Source organism: Natrix helvetica (genome assembly GCF_964273705.1).
Source record: "Natrix helvetica genome assembly, chromosome: 4".
NCBI lineage: Eukaryota > Metazoa > Chordata > Lepidosauria > Squamata > Natricidae > Natrix > Natrix helvetica.
In genome coordinates this window covers 22231049-22252664 of record NC_138550.1, presented here as the reverse complement: position 1 = coordinate 22252664, position 21616 = coordinate 22231049, and the positions used below count along the sequence as shown (strand labels likewise).

The following is a 21616-nucleotide window of genomic DNA, read 5'->3' as shown; positions in this document are numbered from 1 at the left end:
TCGGACTATCGAGACCGCATGTTTTGTCGTCGCGATGTCTGGCTCGTTCTCCACTGTTCATCACATATTGAGGCAATATTTTCTTTCTTCTTCCATCTCATGTTCTGATTCTGTGCCTTTTGTTTTTTAAGATACATATATCCGTTTCATCCTCTATTTTTTATCTCTTCTATTTGTTCTCTAATCTTGAAGATGTGGATTTCTTTTCTCTCTTCTTCTGTGTCTGTTGTTGTCATACCTGAATGTTTCTCCTCCTTTATCTCTCCTTCTTTCATGCTATTATTATTGTTTGATGCTGGAGTTGTGTTGCCCTGGCTTCATCCAATTCGTGTTCTCTTTTCCTCTTTTCTGCTTCCTGTAAATGGTTGGTGTCATTTCTTGACCATAATGTCCCCCTTTCTTTCTACACAACATTAGTAGGCTGGCCAGATTTTTTTATTTGAATGCTGGATTACTTGTCAACATCTCAGACAAGTATCTATGTCAGGTGACTGTGGGGATACTGCAATGGTTAGAACACTGTGAAGTAAAGTGCCCGATGTGTGGAAATTTCAATTCCACTGTTCCTGGATCGTAGTAGTTTGATTCAAAAATTGTTGTGATATAACAGGAGTGACTTCCAACTCCCTGCTGGCTTCTACATTAACTTTGCTTATTGGCAGCTTTCAGGGAATGTCAGAAATAATAATCACAGGTCCTCAGCTGACTGTGGCGGAGGTCACAATTTTGTGAATGCAACTGATATGAAAAGCCTTAAAATTTCAATTCCACAGGGTTAATCTGTTCTGTTTTTTGTACCAATTCTTCATGTTAGCAGATTTGAGGTACCTTGATTCAAAAAATTGTTGTGATATGAAGTACCACTTGGGCTAATTGAAGATTACAAACAAACAGACAGAAGAGTTTTAGTATAAAGATTCTAACAAGACCATAATGTTGTTTTTGTTGGTGCCATAAATGAGCAATCTAGTAATGCTTTGAAATGATACCACATATTTAACAGCTATGAACAAGTATTCAAAAACAATGTTTTTACAAACATTATTGAGCAAGGTACAGTATGGGTGGTACCTTGCTCAATAGTAGCAACTGTGAGAGGGATCTTGGAGTCCTAGTGGACAACCATTTAAATATGAGCCAGAAGTGTGCAGCAGCTGCCAAAAAAGCCAACACAGTTCTAGGCTACATAAACAGAGGGATAGAATCAAGATCACATGAAGTGTTAATACCACTTTATAATGCCTTGGTAAGGCCACACTTGGAATACTGCATTCAGTTCTGGTCGCCATGATGTAAAAAGATGTGGAGACTCTAGAAAGAGTGCAGAGAAGAGCAACAAAGATGATTAGGGGACTGGAAGCTAAAACATATGAAGAGCGGTTGCAGGAACTGGGTATGTCTAGCTTAAGAGAAAGAAGGACTAGGGGAGACATGATAGCAGTGTTCCAATATCTCAGGAGTTGCCACAAAGAAAAGGGAGTCAAACTATTCTCCAAGGCACCTGAGGGTAGAACAAGAAGCAATGGGTGGAAACTGATCAAGGAGAGAAGCAACTTAGAACTGAGGAGAAATTTCCTGACATTTAGAACAATTAATCAGTGGAACAGCTTGCCTCCAGAAGTTGTGAATGCCCCAACACTGGAAGTCTTTAAGAAGATGTTGGATAGCCATTTGTCTGAAACAGTATAGGATTTCCTGCTAGGCAGGGGGTTGGACTAGAAGACCTCTAAGGTCCCTTCCAACTCTACTATTGTATTATTGTATTTGCATTTATCAAAGAATGCTGCTTCACCATCAAGGATTCTCATGCCTGCTTCATGGCAGAAAAATAATCCTTTTCCTATTACAAATGAGAGAGATCAAGTAAGGTACCTAAGGTATATGTTACGTTGAACATGGTAGATTAAGGTAACTATGATTGTAATATAATGCTCCAATAGTTATACTGAATGGCCTCCTTCAAATTCTCTGATTCTATGTGCTTAACTTCTAGAATTCTGATCCAGCATCCTAACCTACAAATCACTATCCTAATCTACAAGTCAGAAGCACTGCAACAGAATGCATTATAATAAGCTTCCACTAATAGTAGGATCTTAATATGTATGATCATCTATCTGTTTCAAGCATCTGTTAACAGTGGATTGATTTGCATAAGTCTTACAAGTTGCAATGGGATGAGGGGAATGATTGTTGACTCTTTTGTCTCTTCCATCTAGTTAAAATGAAAATCCTAAAAAGTAATCCTTGTGGAAATAAATCAGGGGTTGGGCAATTTAGTTCTTTCAGAGCTGAGTTCTCAAAATGATAATATATAGGTCATTTTGCCATCATCTTATTAATTAAAGACTAATATCTCTGTCCGCAATTGACATAAACTGTATGATGCTTTAAATCTAGATTCCATTTTAAGACCATCTATGTCACCACTGTTGAGCTATAAATTCCACAGACCTTCCTACTTTGTCCCATCGACACTGCAATAGTTTAAGCCAGGACCAAAAATAAAGACACTATTGTATATTATCTGGGTTCATATTTATTATATTTCATCATTTCCTCAACAGCCTAAGATACTTTGCCAATTACTTCCTGCACATATACCATTTATGCCCTACATCTGAAAATTAAGGGTTAAAAGACTAGCATGTGCGTGGACATGCATGTACACACACACACGTACACACACACACACACATGCAATAAATAGACAATCTACTACGGACCTGGAGTTATTCCATTTTAGAAGGTGATACAAAACTAAATAGAGTTCATGAACTTGATTTGCAGGAAAATCTAGTTGATTTCTGGTTGACTGCCATCTTTTAGCAATTAGGTGTCCTGTATTATAGAGAAAGACATCTTATATTTCAGCCTTTCTAATATAATGTCATCCAGATTTATTGAGACTGCAGCTTCCAGAATTCCTACTCATCTAGCCAAAAGCTATGTTGATAGGAAACTGATAGCTGCAAGCCTAAAACTTGTTTGAATGTCGAGTCTCGGCTTTGGGCTCGACAATTGCATTTAAAGGACCGTATAGGCCAATTCTAATGTAAAGAATCCTAAAAATGGAAAGGAGGATCCTGGAGTTCTTCATCCACAAAAGTTGAACAGGCATATGGTTTTCCTGATTGCAATTCGTCTTCTTATAATAAGGTGTCTTATTTCCACTCACAGCATAGCAATCCATTTCTAAATTTGCATTCCCATAATGTAAATATTATGCAACTCTGAACCCTCCTTTTGTCATGATACATCAATAGCATTTTATTAAGAAGGGCTAAAAGATAATGTACCCATAGATCCATTCAGCACTCATGGCAGAAGTGGGACAAAGTCAAGTCTTCTCAGTCAGCTTGAAAACAATCCCTTCTTTGTTTTTCTTTTTAATCCAAGGATGTGCAAATTGTGTCTTGAAGCATTCTGTACTAAACTATTCAAAACAGGAGATAAAAGGTAATAAAGAAACGCTTTGTGTAGCGTATATGTATGTGTACTCTCTTTCTCGCTGTGTGATATATTGACATTTGTGTTCCTTTAAATTATTGCTAGTGCTGGACCACAGCCAACTGCAAACTTCTTATAGCAGAGTAGAATAACACTCGGCAGCTATATTGTTCAGTACAGTTTTGTGTCATTATGGATAACATAATTAGATCCATGTTATAAAGTCTGAGCCCTGGCATCCCACAGCAGTAGTCAGAGCCTGTTTGCATGATAGGACTCATCCATAAGCTGCCTCTCATCTGCCTCTCAATTTCTCAGCCTATCTAGGTGGAATATTACGGAGAAGATGCTGTGGAAAGTTGAATATTCACCACTACCATAGAGAAGCTCACATGCAAAGGCACAGAGAATGGTGGTTTTGCAAGATACTTTGCTGGTTGGCTCAATAAAATGGAGGGATACATAGTTCAAGATGATAATCCCTTTACAAAAGTATTTAATTCTACCAGCTATGTCCTAGCATTTTGTTGTTTGGAAGCTTGCGTATGTTCTGTAGTGATTTCCAACTAGATCCCTAACTGGGTTTTTCTTTGTTTGCTTCTTCAACATAAGCTTCTGTTTACTCAGATTGTGATATAATAGTTTGTCTGAATATCTGCCTTATGTAATGGGGCAGCTGTGGCTGGCTTGTTGGTACAGAGTATTACATACTAGACTCTAGAGTCTAGACCAAACATTAGAAGCCTTTTCTTTCCCAAAGTAAAAAAACACAAAACAAGCCCCTTTAACATATTCACAAAGCCTTCTCTCTGACCCAGATTTTAAACACTGCATCTGTAGTGCTTCTTAGCTAATAGAATGGAGTAGGTCTTCCATTCCCAAAGTACTTTGATTATGCCAACAAAAGCAATCTATGTTAAAAGATCTTATGACTGCTCACATGCACAGGATATATTCCATTAATAACCCCTTCATGTACGCTTACTGCAAATATTTGTTCAATTGAATCAGTATTCTTTCCACCCTGACCAGAACAGCAAATTCAGCATATCAGGCAGAGTTTTTTTTTCTTTTCATTTCCTGCTATCTGGCCCTTTTTACAGGAAATATCAGGGCTCCAATCTGGCACCTTGTACATATTGTTCTACCACCAAGATACGATCCTTTTTCCAATCATACATTTTTCTTTACATAAAAAGTTTTTTTTTTTAAAAAATCAAATTGCCATGGTAGCATACCTTCAGTTGTAGCACCCACTCTCTGAAACACATTGTACAAATTAGAGAGCTCCCTTTTTTCTCTTGTTAAAAAAACTTATCAAACATTCTATATAGAGAAGAAAATAGAAAGGGGGAGTGGGGAAGGGTGTCAGGGTACTGAGCATGCAGGGAAGAAGGAAAAAAGTAGAGATGTGCACCAGCTTTTTCTTAATTGCTCCATAAAATGACTCTGACACATCTGGAGATTTTGTTTTGGCCCAAACCCAAACAAGCAAAATGTTCCAACCTTTGTTTTTGGCAAAGCATGGTTGATCCAAAACAGCTCAGCAAAACTTCTAGAATGTCATAGGGATCAAAACCAGTCAGATTTTCTTCTTCAAACTTATCACGATTTCATTTTCTAAATAGTTTAATTGGAACAAATGAGCACAAATTATGAGTGCATTGGGGCACAAGAACTCACACATGAAAAACTACATTAGACACTCCTAGCTGGTTTTAAGATGTATTGCTTGCAATTGTCAAGAAGCTAGTTTCAAAACTAGCATTACTTGCTTGCATATACTAATCTCCTTTTAAACTATCATACTGAATTCATACTGAATTTTGGGAATTGAACTGCACACATTTTAAAGTTGCCAAATTTGAAAAGAGCTGGTTTAAATTGATATACAGCCAGAGTGGTGTGCTGATAAAGACATTGGACTGGGACTATAGGAACCAAATCAAGTTAAGTTGGGCATAGAGGTTTATTGGATTAAAATTCATTCAATTTTCTTTCTCTTTTTTCCTCTTACAGTGCATTGCATACTGTAATTATATTAAATGTTTGTCAGCATTCAGCTTTTAAAACAAATATACTTTTGCTGTGTACAGTATGTTCTGTTTGCTTTGCTTATGTAACATATTTGCTTTGCTTTGATAAGCAAAGGGAGGGAGCAAGAAGCAGCATAAAACATACAGGAAAAATAATGGAAATGTTATGGGTAGCTTAATTGTTGTACATTGCATTATTCTTTATTCTTGTTATATTCCTCAAACATTTCCTATCCATTGCTCAGATTACCAAGAGGTAAAATCACTATTCTGCATACCTCTTATGCCCAAGATGAATTAGTGCAAGTTCATGTAATCTGTTAAAAGTGATGAAGTTTTTAAGTAAGCATCCAAAGACTTTTTAAAATCAAAAATAATTACCAGCTTTAATACAACATGCCTAGGAGTTTTTATGATGTTATTTTAACATTTATCAATAAAACATTCAACTAGAAATCAGTCTTTTACATCATTGGCACATGTAAAATATGTTCATAATTGTCCATAAGCACAGCATAAGCACAACTCATGTATTAAATATGTTTATGATAGACATATAGGTACACATAGTAATTTATCTGAACTTGCATTTTTGGAGTTATATAAGTAGCATCATGGTGACAGGTCTAACTGCAGATCTCAAAATAATTTCTGAAAAAGTTACATGGATAAAACATTTGCAGGAAAGCAGAATCACCCATGACAACAGCCAATGAATGCAAAACATACCTGGTTCTTAAAAGGATTTGAGGGGAATGAGAAGTCTTGTGTGACACATGAGGGATGTTAATTGGATCTCCAGAGATTTTTGTTTCTATCTTAAAAGCACCAAGACAGAGGAAAGCTATCACAATTCAATGCAGCAAATGATGCTCAGGGTGGGCATAGTTCCACTCCTTTCTTTTACATGGTTCTGATACAAAAAACATGACCCAGTTGCTGTTCCTTTTTTTTTTTTTTGCATTTTGCATCACCTTGATGTAATCAATTTACTATTTTTGCTATAAAACCTATTTTAACCAATCTAGAACCTCTGATTAATTGCCTGAATAGTTATGAAATGCATTGGGGGGTTTAACACTATAGGTACTCTTGATTTACAAACATTTATTTAGCAACCGTTCCAAGTTACTATGGCTCTGAAAAAAGTGGCCGCTTTTTGTACTTATGACTGTTGCAGCTTCACCAGTCAAGTGATCAAAATTTGGGTGCTTGGCAAATAACATGTAATTACACAGCTGCAGCATCCTGGGATTATTACCAGTTTGCAATCCTCCCAGCCAGCATCCAAAAATGCAAGCCAGATTTGTTTAATTACTATGTGATTCACTTAACGTCTGCAGTGCTGTTGCTTAACAACTGTGACAAAAAGTGACTCCAGTATGACTCCGTTAACAACTGCCTTGCCTAGCAAAGAAAATTCTAGTCTTAACTGTGGTTGTAAGTTGGGGACTATCTGTAAAAGGTTTTTCTTTCAAAGAACTGCACCATACTCTATCCAGCTCAGTCCGTGGTAAGTTTTCAACATCTGCATTCTTTTTCTTATCCCACCTTTGTTCCTTTTATAAATGGTTTAAGGTGGCAAACCTAATCCTCCTTCCTCTCCTATTTTCCCCAGAACAACAATCCTGTGAGGTGTTAGGCTGAGAGCGAATGATTAACTCAGTCACCCAACTGGCTTTCATTCCTAAAATAGAACTAGAACTCACTGCCTCCTGATTTCTACCTTGGTGCCTTAAATAATCTCTAGACCAAACTGGCTCTTGCAACCTCCGCTTTGTTCAGCCTGAATGGATATTATTCAGCTTCAAGGTTAGAATGAAGAATTAAGGTTCAGCTTCTCTCCAAAGGCTACCGAGATGGGATCAACACCGTCCTTGGAACGCCAGCTACTAAAAGCCTTCCACGTCGAATTGTAGATCCTCTTAGTTGATGGTCTCCTGGAGGCCTGGATTGTTCTGGTTACCCTGATGGACAACTTGTCCTTTGTCAGGGCTTTCTGCTCAAATGCCAGGCTGGTCAGCTGCAACCATTGTGGCTCTGGATGCACTAGAGCCCCCTGACAGAGGGATATCCTTTCGTATGGAATCCTCCAGGGTGTGGCTATCGATTACGTATTCCTAATCTTCCTAATAATTCATAATTATGTATTCATCATCTTGTATGTATGGGACGCGGTAGCTCAGTGTCTAAGACGCTAAGCTTGTCGATCAGAAAGGTCGGCAATGCGGCGGTTCGAATCCCTAGTGCTGCGTAACGGCGTGAGCTCCCATTACTTGTCCCAGGTTCTGCCAACCTAGCATTTCGAAAGCATGTAAAAATACAAGTAGAAAAATAGGAACCACCTTTGGTGGGAAGGTAACAGCGTTCCATGTGCATTCCATGCCAGCGGCATGACCACAGAGAGGTCTTCGGACAGCACTGGCTCTTCAGCTTTGAAACGAAGATGAGCACTGCCCCCTAGAGTCAGGAACGACTAGCACACATGTGCAAGGGGAACCTTTACCTTTAATCTTGTACTTTCTTATATCTATTATCTTATAAACGCTTGACAAAACAAATACATAAATAAAAATAAACAACACTTGGGAGTGGGGGGACTTTCAAAGGTAGAGATTGAACGGGACACGGTCGCGCTCGAGGTACCCTCGTTTATGTCCGTTTCCTACGCTCAGCCCCGCCCCGCCGGTAGAAAATTGTGCCCTCAGCGGATTCAAGAGTCCTGGAAAGAGGGGCTCCCGGGGGTCCCCATGAGCACACACAGGCGCCTGAGAAGCCGAGGCCATGTTGCCTGGTTCGTTAGCAAGAGCTTCGCGTGCTCCAAATCACCCGCCCCCAGCCCGCGTCCCTCACGCAGACCCCTAGGCTGAGCGAATGAGCAGCCGCAGTCCCAGCCGCCGCGAGTGAATTAGGTTAAACCAGCCTCCCCCCTCCTCGTACGGGCAAAGGAAGGGAAAGGAGCCGCCCCCTTTTTCCCCCGGCCCCTCTTTCACGGATCGGACGGGGGCTGCTGTGGCTCAGGTTGGCCGCCATGGACGGCGGAGTCTGGCGCAGGCCCAGGCCCGGCGCGGAGGCAAGCTGCTCAGCCCTGCCTGGGTTGCCATGGTGACGGGCGGCAGGCAGAGCAGCGGCAGCGGCGGCGCTGTCAGTGAGAGCCAGCCGAGCGAGCGAGCGAGCGGCGGAAATCAGGCGCAGGCGTCCGTGGGGGCTGCAGGAGGGGAAGGCAGCGCCGCCGCGGCCGCCATGGACGCGCACTGCGATGGTGGCGAACCCACCGCGCTGGGGGAGCAGCCGCCGCCGCCGCCCTCGGGCAAGCTGAACAAAACCGCCTTCAAATTGTTTAAGCGGAGGAAATCCGGGGGCGCCATGCCAAGCATCTTCGGTGTGAGAAGCGGCGGCAAAAGCAAAAGCGGCGGTGGCGGCGGCGGCGGGCAGGGAACGGGCATGGTGAGGAGCAAGACCCACGACGGCCTGGCCGAGGTGCTGGAGCTGGAGAGCGGCAGGAGCGAGGTCCCAGCGGCGGTCGAGAGCGGCCGTGTGGCGGGTAGCGGGGCCGCCTCTGTGGCCGCTAAGGAAGCCGCCTCTTCCTGCTCTGCCACGGTCGCGGCCGCAGCGGCGAGCAAGTCGCACAGCTTCTTCTCGCTGTTGCGCAAAAACGGCCGCTCCGACGAAGGCGGCAAAGGCGAGCGAGCCAAAGGGCGCGGGGGCCTCAAAGGGCTCTTCAGCAGCATGCGGTGGCCCCGCCGGGACAAGCCGGGCGGCGGGGGGAAGGACGACGAGGCCGCCGAGGGCTCCGAAGGCCAAGCTAGTCCCAGCATCCTCAATACGGGCTCCCTCACCGCCAGCCTGGAGTGCATCAAAGAGGAGGTGGCGCCGCCAGGAGCACCCGCTGACGCTGTCCGGACTCCCCTGGTCACTAAGGATGGAGAACAGCCCGCAAGTCCCCTTGCCCCCGAGGTCATGCCCACCCCGGACCTGGCACCGCAGCCGGCCCCATGTGGCTCTGGAGGAGCAGGAGAGGAGCTTCCAGGGATTCTGCCCCAGGAGAAAGAGATCCATCCTGAATCCACCGTTAGTGATGGCGAAGAGATCATCAAGGAGGACTCGGCTAAAACAGGTGACCTCCCCATCAAGTCTTCCCCCCCTGTTGAACCCAAGTATGAACGCAGCCAAGAGACGGCGGCAGCCCCTGACCCTTCCTCTCTTGATCCACCCTCTGAGCCGTCTATTGACCGTATTTGTTTGATGTTTGCTGACGTGACTTCACTGAAAAGCTTTGACTCTCTTACAGGCTGTGGGGACATTATTGCTGACCAGGAAGATGACGCGGGCAGCGGCGGTGGCAGTGGTGGAGGTGGAAGTGAGAGGAGTGCCCCTGGGATTGTCAAAGCTGGGCCCTCCAAGAAGCCTACCGGCGTGGGGACTTACCAGGGAGGAGGAGAGGAGATGGCCAGCCCTGAACAGGTGGGAGGTACTCAGGAATTCTGGGATTTATTGTCGCACACTGAAGAGAAATCACAGGGGACATCAGGAAGGATGGAATCCCCTGAGACCTCCAAAGGTGATAAGGTTGTCAGGAGAGTTCAGGATGGGTCAGCAAATGGAAAGCACATTGGTCTTAGCCAGATTCCAGTTCACCACCAAAAAGAAGACCAGAAAAATAGAGAAAAGGAGCAGCAAGAAGCCATCCCCAGCAGTGATGAGGGCTATTGGGATTCTACTACGCCTGGACCTGAAGAAGACAATACTAATAGTATTCAGAAAGAGGTCATTCCCAGGGACAGCTACAGTGGGGATGCTCTCTATGATCTGTATACTGATCCTGATGAAAACGCAGCAACTGTGACTTCTGCAGAAAATATCACCACAGTGACTTCTTGCAAGCCATTATCTCCGATAGCAACTACTTGTCCAGTCAAAACCCATACAACTTCACTCAAGGATTCCAAGATACCCATCAGTATCAAGCATTTTACTTCACCACATGGTAGCCATGGCCAGGATTCCAGTAATAGCCATCATATTGTACAACACCAGGCTACCAAAAGTGAGATTCCTAGAACAAAAATCCCTGTTTCAAAAGTGCTTGTACACCGAGCCAGTTACCGAAGCTTAGCAGGGACAACAGGTAAAACAGCCACATATCATGAAAGTGCCAAAAAATAAAAGGAAATAATAATGGGCATCCCAGTCTTTTCAGGAACCCTTTAATAAGCAGTTTGGCCTTGACCTCATCTAAAGGAAGACACTTCCATGTGCCCCTTTTATGAATGATGAATGCAAGGAACAAATGCTTCTCAATTCCACCTTGAAATACAATGTGTGTATTTGTGTGAGTATGTATGTATTCACACACACACACACACACACTTTTTGAGCACTTTTTAAACATTTGTATCCTGTTTTTCCTTATTTGCTAAAATACTTTGAAGGCCACTTTTCCATGCGTTTTGTGCAAGCAGAAATCTGATGAATAATGCAAACTTGAATGAATGAATAATGAATGAATAATGCAAACTTGTATTAAGAAGACAGAGTTGTGGGAGAGAGAGGACCAAATGAAGTTATTCCGTATATACGAGCTTTTTAAAAAAAATGTTTTTGGCTTATATTGAAAATGCTTGCTCCAATATTGTGAGAAAGTGTCAAAAATAATAAAATAGTAGTAACAGCAGTAAAACTTCAGATATTTAATTTGAGATATACAGAGCGCTATCTACTGTTAGCAGATTCAGTTCATTAAAGGTAGCTGATTAACAAGTTAGGTGGGTTTCTATAATGGGAAGAGATATTTTTGCTTGCTTTTCTGTCTGCTTTGGATCTGAACTAATATAAATGGATGTTCAAGACATCTAGTGAACTTTCAGATGTTTACATCAATATTTTTCCAATGCGTAAAATAATCAGGTTCCGGGGAACTTCCCTACATGTCAAGATAGAGGCAACTACAACATTTATACAATAAATTGTACTTCATGTATAAATAGGTGCATATGTTACTCCTAGTGATACAATTTTTAATAATTAAAATGTCTTTCTGTATTTACTAGAGTTGAAGCAAAATTAGTTTTTATAGCTTGGTAATTTTATGGTTCTAAATGTGTGGGCCTTCCTATAATACTGTAAACTAGAATTAAAAATTTATATAGGCTGTACCACCCTAGAATAAAAACTCTATTGTAATGATCCTGCAAGATGATGCATGCATCAGAGCCAAAGTTCCATTGGTATTTCTTTTTTTTTTACAAACCTAATTCCAAGGAATTTCTAAGATAGAATATGTTTAGCTTATTAGACTGTCACTGCCAACTTGTTAATATTTTCAAAGATAACATCTTTAATTTGGGGTATATTAAAACAGTTGCTTCCCTAAATTTTAATCTCTATAGTTATTAAATAAAACAACTGGCAAACTCTTAGTCCATCAACTGGGTTTTTTTTTAATCTCAGGCAACAATAGACATGTTGAGGGCCACAGAATATATGAGTACTACTGAAGTAGTTACTGTACAGTGTTGACATCTTTTCAGTAAAGTATCTTGTTATATGCCTAAATATTTATTTTCAAGACAGGTAGGAAGGGTAGGGCGTTATGTCAATCCATTTGGAAATTAATGCATTTATAATTAAAATTTGCTTTTAAAACCGAATATAGAGTATTAACTAAAAAAGATAACAAATTACTTACATGACTAACATTTTAGTCATTAAGCATTTGTTTAACCTTTTTAGTTTTTACAGTCAATAAAGAGGCATTCAAAATACACATCAAAAGAATAGAGGCTATATACTAATAAAGAAAAGATAAAATACAAGTTTGGAATATAGTAACAATTGGTTAATTGCTTATATTGATTAAATTATCTTGAAGTACTCTGTGTAAAGCGGTGCAAAAAACAAGATTTGTTTATTTGTAAAGCTCAAGCTCCAAAAAGTGAATTTAGATACCTGAGAATGGGCCATTTGGGATTTCCCCCTCTTTTTCCCCCCTTACTGTGAACAGCTGAATCCATAGTGTGTCAAAACGGTGTTACAAGCTATTTTTTCAAGTAATTTCACTTTCATAAGTAATTTGCTATGCAGAGTAGAAATGGAGGAATATACACAACCTATTCCTTTCTGCATGAGGCACGTGGAACTAGCTAAGGATATTTTGGGATCCTAGCCAGGTTTTTCTACTCATGGGTCATGCTCTGAAGTATGGATGTTCTGTGCTGTAAGTGGACTTTAGGTTTATTATCCCAAATAGCAGCTCCCATGCATTACAGTAAACTGTTTTTGAAATTTTCAAAGGGAATTTGTAATATGTCTAGCTAAGAAAAATAAATATGAGATTAAAGCAAGGGTGATCTTTGGATTCAGCTAATAATGTGTCTTGATTGTAATATTGCATTTATAGGTTCTGATTCTCAACCACTAAGTTCTAGAAAGTAAGAAAACTGTTTCTAATGGTTTGTAGATAATATGTCAGAAACTTGAGGTGGGTTATGTCATCCATTATCCTGTGAAAGAAGCAAAAATCAAAGCCTTCCTATATTTGTTATGTAGCTGTATATTCAAGCCTGAAATATCCATTCTAAACATGCTTAAACATTGGCAATAGGTTTTGTCATAATAAATGAGATCTCCCATGTAAAATGCATGCTTATTAGAATGTGAAGGCACTATCTGGTGGTATACTTTATATATGGTATTGTCTCAAAATGTATTTGTGGGTTGTTGCAGGTGCACTCCTTATGCAAACCTAATGTATATATGCATGTATATTCCCATGGATACACATACCATACATGCACACATTTCTGCAAAGTGCGAAATGGCATGTATATTAATTTCCAAAGGATAAGATCAAGGATATGCAGAGCAATTCTGTTCAAATCATTTTGACAGTTAATCACCTTTTCGTAAGAAAGGGATTGGTATTTAGATTGATTTTGCTTTAAAAAATAGGATGAAGATAGTGAGTGGCTCACTTTAGTGTAGGCCCTTTCATTGGGAATTCTGCAACTACATCAGAGGAAACCATTTTTATTTGTACTGTAACTGTAATATTTTGGAAGGAAACATGTAAAGGACACAGAACTGTAATGCTAGTGAAGATATAAGAAATGCTTGTTCTGTTTTATATCAGTGAAGGGCATGCTCTCCTTTTGCATTCTGTTTAAGCAGGTCTATCACCATGCTCCTTGTTTTATTATAAAAATAGTGCATACATAAGAGCTCAGGGAGCTAAAGTTGCAATGGAAAGAGAATGTTGTCATTTGTGAGCTGAGTTAATTGCAGAACAAAACAGTGGTGCACCAGTTAAAGTATTAATAATTAAATGTCCTTATTTTTCTTGCAAATGTTCATCATACACATTTTGTTTATATATAGCATATTTATAAGAAGAAATAATAGATTTCCCTTTCCATGAATAACTGAAGAAATTAAACATGTTATCTTTCATTTTTCTCATTTTTTTTTAATTTTTCATCTTCATCCTGTCCTGTTTCTGAAAATTAATAAATACCACTCAAGGCATGATTTGTGATTGAAAGTATTCATGATTAATTAGAAATATATTTAAGTAGACCTTGACTTACGATGCTGAGTGACTGTTCAAAGTTACGATAGAGTTTCAAAATGGGACTTATGATCCAGATTCAAAGCTCTAATATTGATTACCCTCTGCAGTCATGTGGCCATGTTTTGGATGCTCAGCAACCAGCCCGCATTTACGGCCTTTTGCCAGTGCCCCATAGTCGAGTGACTGTGATTTATGACATTTTTGCCTGAAACTTACATTTGTTTTTGATTTCTCGCAAAAATTGCTCTGTAGTGAACAATTGGTTCACTTAGTGATTGTAGTGTACACTTAATGACTGCCACCAGAAAGGTTGTAAAACAGCACAAGCACATGGTGACCTGCTGAAATTGTGGGGTCAGTTACAGTTGTAAGTTGAGGACTACCTGTATGTAGTTCTGATAAACGTACTGATAACCTATTAGTGATAGTCATTTTGTACCGTCAGGATGAGGTTATTATTTCTCTCTGTTTATTCTGTTGGAAATGCTTGATGCTAATAAGGAAAATATTAAGGTAGCTGTTGTCTCAACATATGGCTGTGAAGTTAAAATGACTGGCATCTGGCAAAAAAATCCGTAAGGAAGTTAAGAAAGAATCGGTTCTTATATCAGTTGATATGACCCAGTACAGTAGCAACTCATTTATCTGCTAGCAGTATTTATAAGTTGATGACAATCATATCTTGAAAAAGATTAATTGAAGCCAAGTATTTGTATTCCTTACCATAACAACACAGATCTTTATAAATCATGTAAAAGCCATAGGGTGATTCTATCTTTGGAAGACAAAGTATAGTTGCCATGAAAGTAATATTTATTTAAAAGGCCCAACAGTGTATTGTTCAGATCTTGGCTGGTTCAAATTCAGAGCACTGGTTAATAACAAGGAGATATAGATAACCAGCCCCTTATAACTGTTTAGTGATTATCTGAATTTTTGCAATCCATATTTTAATCCATACTTCAGCCAGATACCATAGTAATAAGGTACCTGCAGCTCTTAGAAGACTATAATTAACAAATATCTGTCATTACATAAGACTTGTGAATTTGCCAAGCTGTTGCTAGAATTTAAAGATGGGGCACTTCAAGAAAATGTGAAACTTGTGTGGGAAAAAAAGCAATGGAAAACTTTAGTTACTGCAGAACATAGCATGGGGAAATGTCATATTATTCTGGTGACATGAAAATTAAAAATTTTGGTGCTGCCTTTGAATTAGAAGTATTTCAGTCAAATCTTGACTATCTGCAATTACACTCCACCTACATGCTGCTACAACCAGCGTCACTAAAAGTGGCCCTTAATTATAGACAAACCATCATTTCATGCAATTCAGTCTATTCCTGTTTACTCTAAAGTAATTCCTACTGCCCAGTGGCCTTATTCCCAGGCATAGTATTAAGTAGTTAATTGTTTTCAAATGTTTAATTTTGCAACTTGCAAATGCGGCTAATTTTTGCCAGGTTCCTTTTATTTTTAAATATATATATTTGTATTTTAGAAAAATAAACAATACCTAAGACCGTGCACTGAAAAACATGCTAAACTAAGTTCTGTTGGTACTCTGTATACCCCTCTTAATAGATTAATGTTTGAAGGGGGCAAAGTTAACTTAGAAATTTAGAAAGGAAACAAAAGATTATCATCCTGGAGGCATTCTTTAGAGTTGTACAGGTGAATCGGGAGATTCCTGTGTTTCTGCAGCCTTAATTGGCTAATTGGTTTTTCAGGTCCCAAAGATGTTGTATCCTTTAATAATTGTCACTATTTTTATTTGTTAAAGAAGACTTTATTAAAATTCTATTTGGGATGATGCTTGTGCTGTTATCCTGTACTTAACATAGAAAGACTATATTAGAGCAGGCATTTTAATCTCTTTGCACTTACTCTTCACTTAGTACATTTTATATGTTTTTAGAAAATGCACACTATAGTATAGTTCTAGTATTTTATATCACATGTTTTTAGGAAACTATTTTCAGAAGGAGGAGGTACTTTTTTCTCTTAGTAGTATGAGCTGCCTTGTGCACCCCTAGTTTACTCTCATAGATACAAAATTTGTGCTGAAAATGTGGTCTGCATTTGACACAAAGAGTTCATTCTCATTTCAGGGTACATGCATTGCTCTTTATTGGCAGAAATCCACAACCCACTTATTCTACAGCAATTCAATTGACTTTAGTCTGGGATAAATGGGATGTGGATTGTAGCCATCTGCAGTCATGGGAATAAAGCACATGGAATAGATTTAAAACAGGCCCTGACATTACAAAGCAAATGCATGATTGGTGTTACTGAAGAAGCAAACTGATTACCCTGCAAACATCCTGACTAGTCAATGAAGAAAAAGCACACACAATTGGTAGCATTTTTGTTTATAAATTAATCTTGGGAGATTCCATTTCTGGTTAATTTTTCATGCCCTCTACTGAATTATTTATTAACCCCTAAATGATATTGCATCAAAGTCCTTGAAATATCTGATTCTGAAGGTAATTCCAGCATGCTTCTGTATCAGAGCAAATTGTCCTGGTTTTGCCTGGTGAAGCAAAACTACTAGTTAGTCTGGAAATTTATGGGATTGCCAAGATACAAGGGAGCTGTCTGATTCTGCACCTGACCTCACTCTGAAGCTTTTCATGCTGTTAACAGCATGGTCTCAAAAACATGTTTGTTTTTGTTTTGGATAATGCTTATGAATAAAGGTTTGATTCCACGCTATAGTACAGAAGCTACATTTTGTGAGAAAATAGGATGTATGGGGAACTGCATTATTACTGATAGGAAGTTATATTGCTTTTGTGTCTAGGTGAGAAAGAACATACTTTATCAAGGCTATGATAGAGTAGAAATTGATATATTTATACACTAAATAGTGCACCAATATGTTCCAGATTTCTCCTTTTGTAAATGGACATCACATATATGTTCATGCGTAATTTTATTCACACTATTCCCATTCTGAGTAGGAGATCATAATCATAAGGTCTTTTAAATATTTATGGAATATATTCTGCTACAATGGAACAATATGATTTGAAACCAGATGGTGGATACAATGAAACTTGACGCTAAAAGTTGAGTTTAAATTGCATGGAGTTCCAATTTTGTCGTAAAAAATACCTATTTATGGACAGAATGATTCTGAATATGGACATGGGGGATTTAACTTTCATCTCGTGTGCTGTGTTGCAATCCATCCATCCCTACTTTAACTGTAGAGAGGGGGGGGGGGGGAAACAAATATTGTAGCTGAAGCTCCAAAATTTTACAAATATAATACTTCAGAAATGTAGGATACCATAACTCTGACATAGAAAGTCTGGTTCTGGTACTTGCATTCTCAAATAGATGTGAAGAAGGTATCACCACTTCACCCTGCCCAATCCCATAGTTATTCTGATGCCAGAGCTTCCAGTCTTTCAGAAAATCTAATTTGGTCTCTTCAAATGTGTTCAATATGTGCCTGATGTTATTACATGTTTCAAAGACCCAGGGATTACCAAAGAGCCAAGGCTGGGACTCCTTGTCAAACATGAATTTGGTGGCAAATCTGATTTTATTGTAACCTGAAATATGAAAACATGTATCTACCTATGAGATGAACGTATTACCATGCGAAGCGACAAGCACAACAGTTATGGTGACTTGAGTTCTTTGCCATAAGCAATAGTGCACTTACCGAATGTGCAGACATCTCTTCCTTTTGTGCTTTTAAATTGTTTTTAACCCTTTTATTTGCTGTATTTCCGATTTTGCTTGACATCTATGACATTCTGTGTTGAATCTTTAGGCAAAGTAGCAGTAATACTTATTTTTTGAACAGATATAGAACCAGTAATTAATATAACTAAACTGAGATGAATAAAATAAAACAATGCAAGCTATTTCTTAAAAATTGAACTCAGGGGCTCATTAGGAACCATGCCTATGTAGCAGTAGAAATTAAAATGTAAAGCTGCAAACTGGTGGGAAAACATGGGAATCTAGAATATAGTAACATTTCATTCATATTTGTTATTGAGTTCAGAGAATTAGAACAAACTTGGGAATCTCAATTAAAATGCAATCCACTTCCATCATTGATACCATTTTAATTCTCTTAAAGCCATGAGTTAAGATAATCCCAAAGTTTGCATTAAACTGCTTTTTTATATCCCATATTTTGGGGTGACCTGATTAATGCCACCCATTTGAATTAAGCACACAAAATCGAACATGTAAGAGCGTGTCAAAATCCCAGTGGCCCTGCATCTCTGTATTCTATACATTTGTAGAAAATCCCTTCACATCTGATGTGTTACTCAGTTATAGGCTGTGAGTGTTATTGATTGTATCACTTGTTTAAAGTGGACTTGTATTATGTATCGCAAATCTATTTTTCACTTCCACTCACATATAGTCACAAGCCCGCTTCAGATTATGAATGCATTCTAAATGTAATGCTCTCTGCTTTGATACTGCATATTTTCTTGTGTAGTTTTATTCTACTCATCTTTCATAGCCTGATCAGATCGCTTTTGGCATGACTTCCTTACATTGCTATTCTACATTTTCTCTCTGCTTATACTGTGTATTCCATGCTTATTTATTTTGCCCTAATGCCAGCAATAATGATATCCCAGTTATCTTTCATTCCGTTTGCTCTCTGCCAGCGATATTTTCTCCATACCCATCCCCTTTCAGTCAACCAGAAGTGCATTTTTCAGGCAAATTTTCCTTTTTTTCCCTGCCAAATATCTCTTCTCCTGCAGTCTAAGCACACTGCAGGGTGCATATGCATTGTTTATAAGCATGTCACATAGCATCAGTCAAACATTTCTGTGAACATCTTCATTGGTGCATTTTTTATGAGCAGCCCACTCCATTCTGCTATCTTGTCAGAATTGTATTATTGCATTCTCCAAAATAGACAAAGTTTAATTGACAAAATGATATAGTTTATTTAAAAGAATAATGTGGGGTTTGCTGATCAATAGTACTATTTTAAAGAATCGATTTTGCTTTGTACTGGGTGCCAGTGTGCTTTGTAAAAATTACTACCTTTCATGATAGAGAACTGTTGTTTATTTCATTTCTCTCTCAACATGCAACGAAAGAGTACAAGGTATGGAGAAAGAGAATTTATCCTTCCATGAGCTATCATTCTGACTAAAACTAATGCAGTCAGCGTTTTAAGGAAAGGTGGATGTTTCCAGGTAATACAGAACAGATCCTACATCATAAGCCTCAACCATTTTATGCATGGCATCAATATAGTTGAAAAATAATAAAATATATGCCACCACCTTCTTTGTTATTTTTGAACGTGCAGAAATCATTTAAAAGACTTTGTGATGATTCCTACCCTCCTCAAAAGCTGTATATTTATTTCAGAACATTTCGTGCAAAATGAAAAGCTTTGATTTTGAGTATCAGTCAACTGAAGTGAAAAGAGTTTATGTAACCTGTCAGTAAAATACCTGAACAATGCCTGGAGGGCAACCTCGCTTCTTTTTAAAGGTTTGCTTTACTAGCAGATGGAAATCCAATTGTTTTCCATATTTTGATGATCTTCCCCATCACATTTATGTTCAAACTACATTTATTGCTGTTGCTTTGTTCTACCAGTAATGCTACCAGCAGTTCAGTCCAGGATTAAACACTTGGTGTTTGACCTGTGCAATTTAAAATTAACACAATCAATACCAAACTTAATTTAGTTCGTGATGGTAGAAAAGGGATCAGATCCTTTCAAGTACAGTAAATTGAATGTGCTGTCTACTGTGCTATCTGCCTCTCCTGATTTTGTAGTTTATTGTATGCTTTCTTCCTTTATAATTTGATAATAACTGGTTTGGGATTGTAAGGATGATAATAATGATTTTCTGTGTTTCATTAAAGAAGTCATTGAAGTATCTAAACAGTTCAGTCTATTTTTTTTCCATACAGAAGTAAAGTAAGTATACAGAACTAAAAGTAGTTTTTGCTGTTTGGATAATTATTTAATTTTTGGTTTATGACATATTGATGCTATTTGCAATTACAGTCCAGCCAAAGTTATGTTATTTAACATGAACTGATGTTGACTGAGCAGCCATGAATCCTAAAAAGTAGTTGCCATGGACTACAAAGGAAGACTTAGGATGCAAATGTGTGTCTGGTATCATAAATATTTCTCCTGATTCAGTAAAGCAAATTCGTGTCTAGAACTAGCCTTTTGTTTGTGGGTACAAGAATAGAATTACACCCATGAATTGTAATTAATCAGTATATGTACTTGTCTTGACTACTGCATCAGGGCCATGGTTTCTAGCTTCCATAATAAAACAGAAACCTCTAATCTGAATATTGATGTAGCATTCATCATGTAAGTCTCAGTGAGCCTAGAAGATCCATACAGGAGAACCTCTGGTCATGACATAATTCGTTCCATAACTTGGCTCTCAAATCGATTTGTATACTAATTTTGGAAATTTGGCGCTTAGAAAAAAAATGGTGCAAAAGGGGAAATTGGCCGTGGGGGGGGGAGTGAATTTCCCCCTGATTTGGTTGTGGTCAGCAGTATTTGTGACCAGAGGTTCTACTCTATGTTGTTTCTGGTATCTTCTAGCATATGGGTGTTTGTCCAAAGAGTTACTTCAACCTCTACAGCTGCTGAGATTATTATAACATGTAAGGCACAATACGCCTGTCAATAATTTCAGTTGATTGACAATAATAATGGCAGAGTCATCTCCAAGTTCAGTCTTGAGTATCTTCAGGTGAATCTAAGAAACATCTGGGAGATAATCTGCTAGCCTGTGAGAACAACATGGAATTAGATGCATTGTAAAAGGAGCTGCTGATGTTTCTTTCAAAGTTCTTTAAACAACCATGAAGGAAAATACAGTGCTTACTTTTGAAAGATCCAGAACAGACTTGATACAAGCTGGCTGAGATAGATTTGTATTGTTATAAAATATTGATTTGGTAAATTGCACTCGGCATATTGCAACTGACAGTTCATTTTTAACTACACAGTTTTCCCTGTTGTGCTATTTCTGCTCAGCTTGTTACCAGTGCAGTAGCATTAAAAATAAATCCAGAATTTGTCTCTTCACTTCACCTTGCTCAGAAATCAAATATGCTGTGTGTTGTGAGTAATAAAAACTATAAGACACCAACTGTACAAACGATGTAGCTTAACACATGATTATTTGTATAATTGTTTGATGCCATTAAAAACTGTACATAGTTTTGTTTTAATGAGGGTTTTTATTAATGTGGAATATTTAATGCAATAAGGGCTACCAGTATTTTGGGTACATATGCAAAAGTGTCCAGTACAAAATGTGATGAAAAAATAACAAAATGTCCAATGTGACGTCATGGTGCAATCCTTTGACCTACATACAATTACAGAATCACAGTTTGTGTCATGATGCCCATTTTATCATTTATCCCAAGACATCTATGTGTGCATGCATGTTAAAAGTAAATCTGTGAGCACAATTTACTTCCAAGAGTAAAATACAGTAGCAGTAGAAGGAAGTGCTCTTGAGCAGTGTGCATCTATTCAAACAGGACACAGAAGAAATTT

At 38.7% G+C, this 21616-nt stretch overlaps 1 protein-coding gene across 1 annotated transcript; it reads left to right on the top strand.

Moving 5' to 3' along the window:
* The first annotated feature begins 8491 nt into the window (after positions 1-8491).
* Positions 8492-21271, top strand: AMER2 (APC membrane recruitment protein 2). The gene is made up of 2 exons (XM_081952689.1): positions 8492-9603; positions 9778-21271. The coding sequence occupies exons 1-2, from the start codon at positions 8589-8591 to the stop codon at positions 10650-10652; spliced, it is 1890 nt and encodes a 629-aa protein (XP_081808815.1). The 5' UTR covers positions 8492-8588; the 3' UTR covers positions 10653-21271.
* Positions 21272-21616: the final 345 nt, after the last annotated feature.

Bases quoted from the DNA above. Each gene is read 5' to 3' on its own strand.
- AMER2 (XM_081952689.1), top strand. From the start codon at position 8,589: ATGGTGACGGGCGGCAGGCAGAGCAGCGGCAGCGGCGGCGCTGTCAGT. The intron at 9,604-9,777 runs GTGACCTCCCCA...ACTCTCTTACAG, and splicing joins GGAGGACTCGGCTAAAACAG to GCTGTGGGGACATTATTGCT.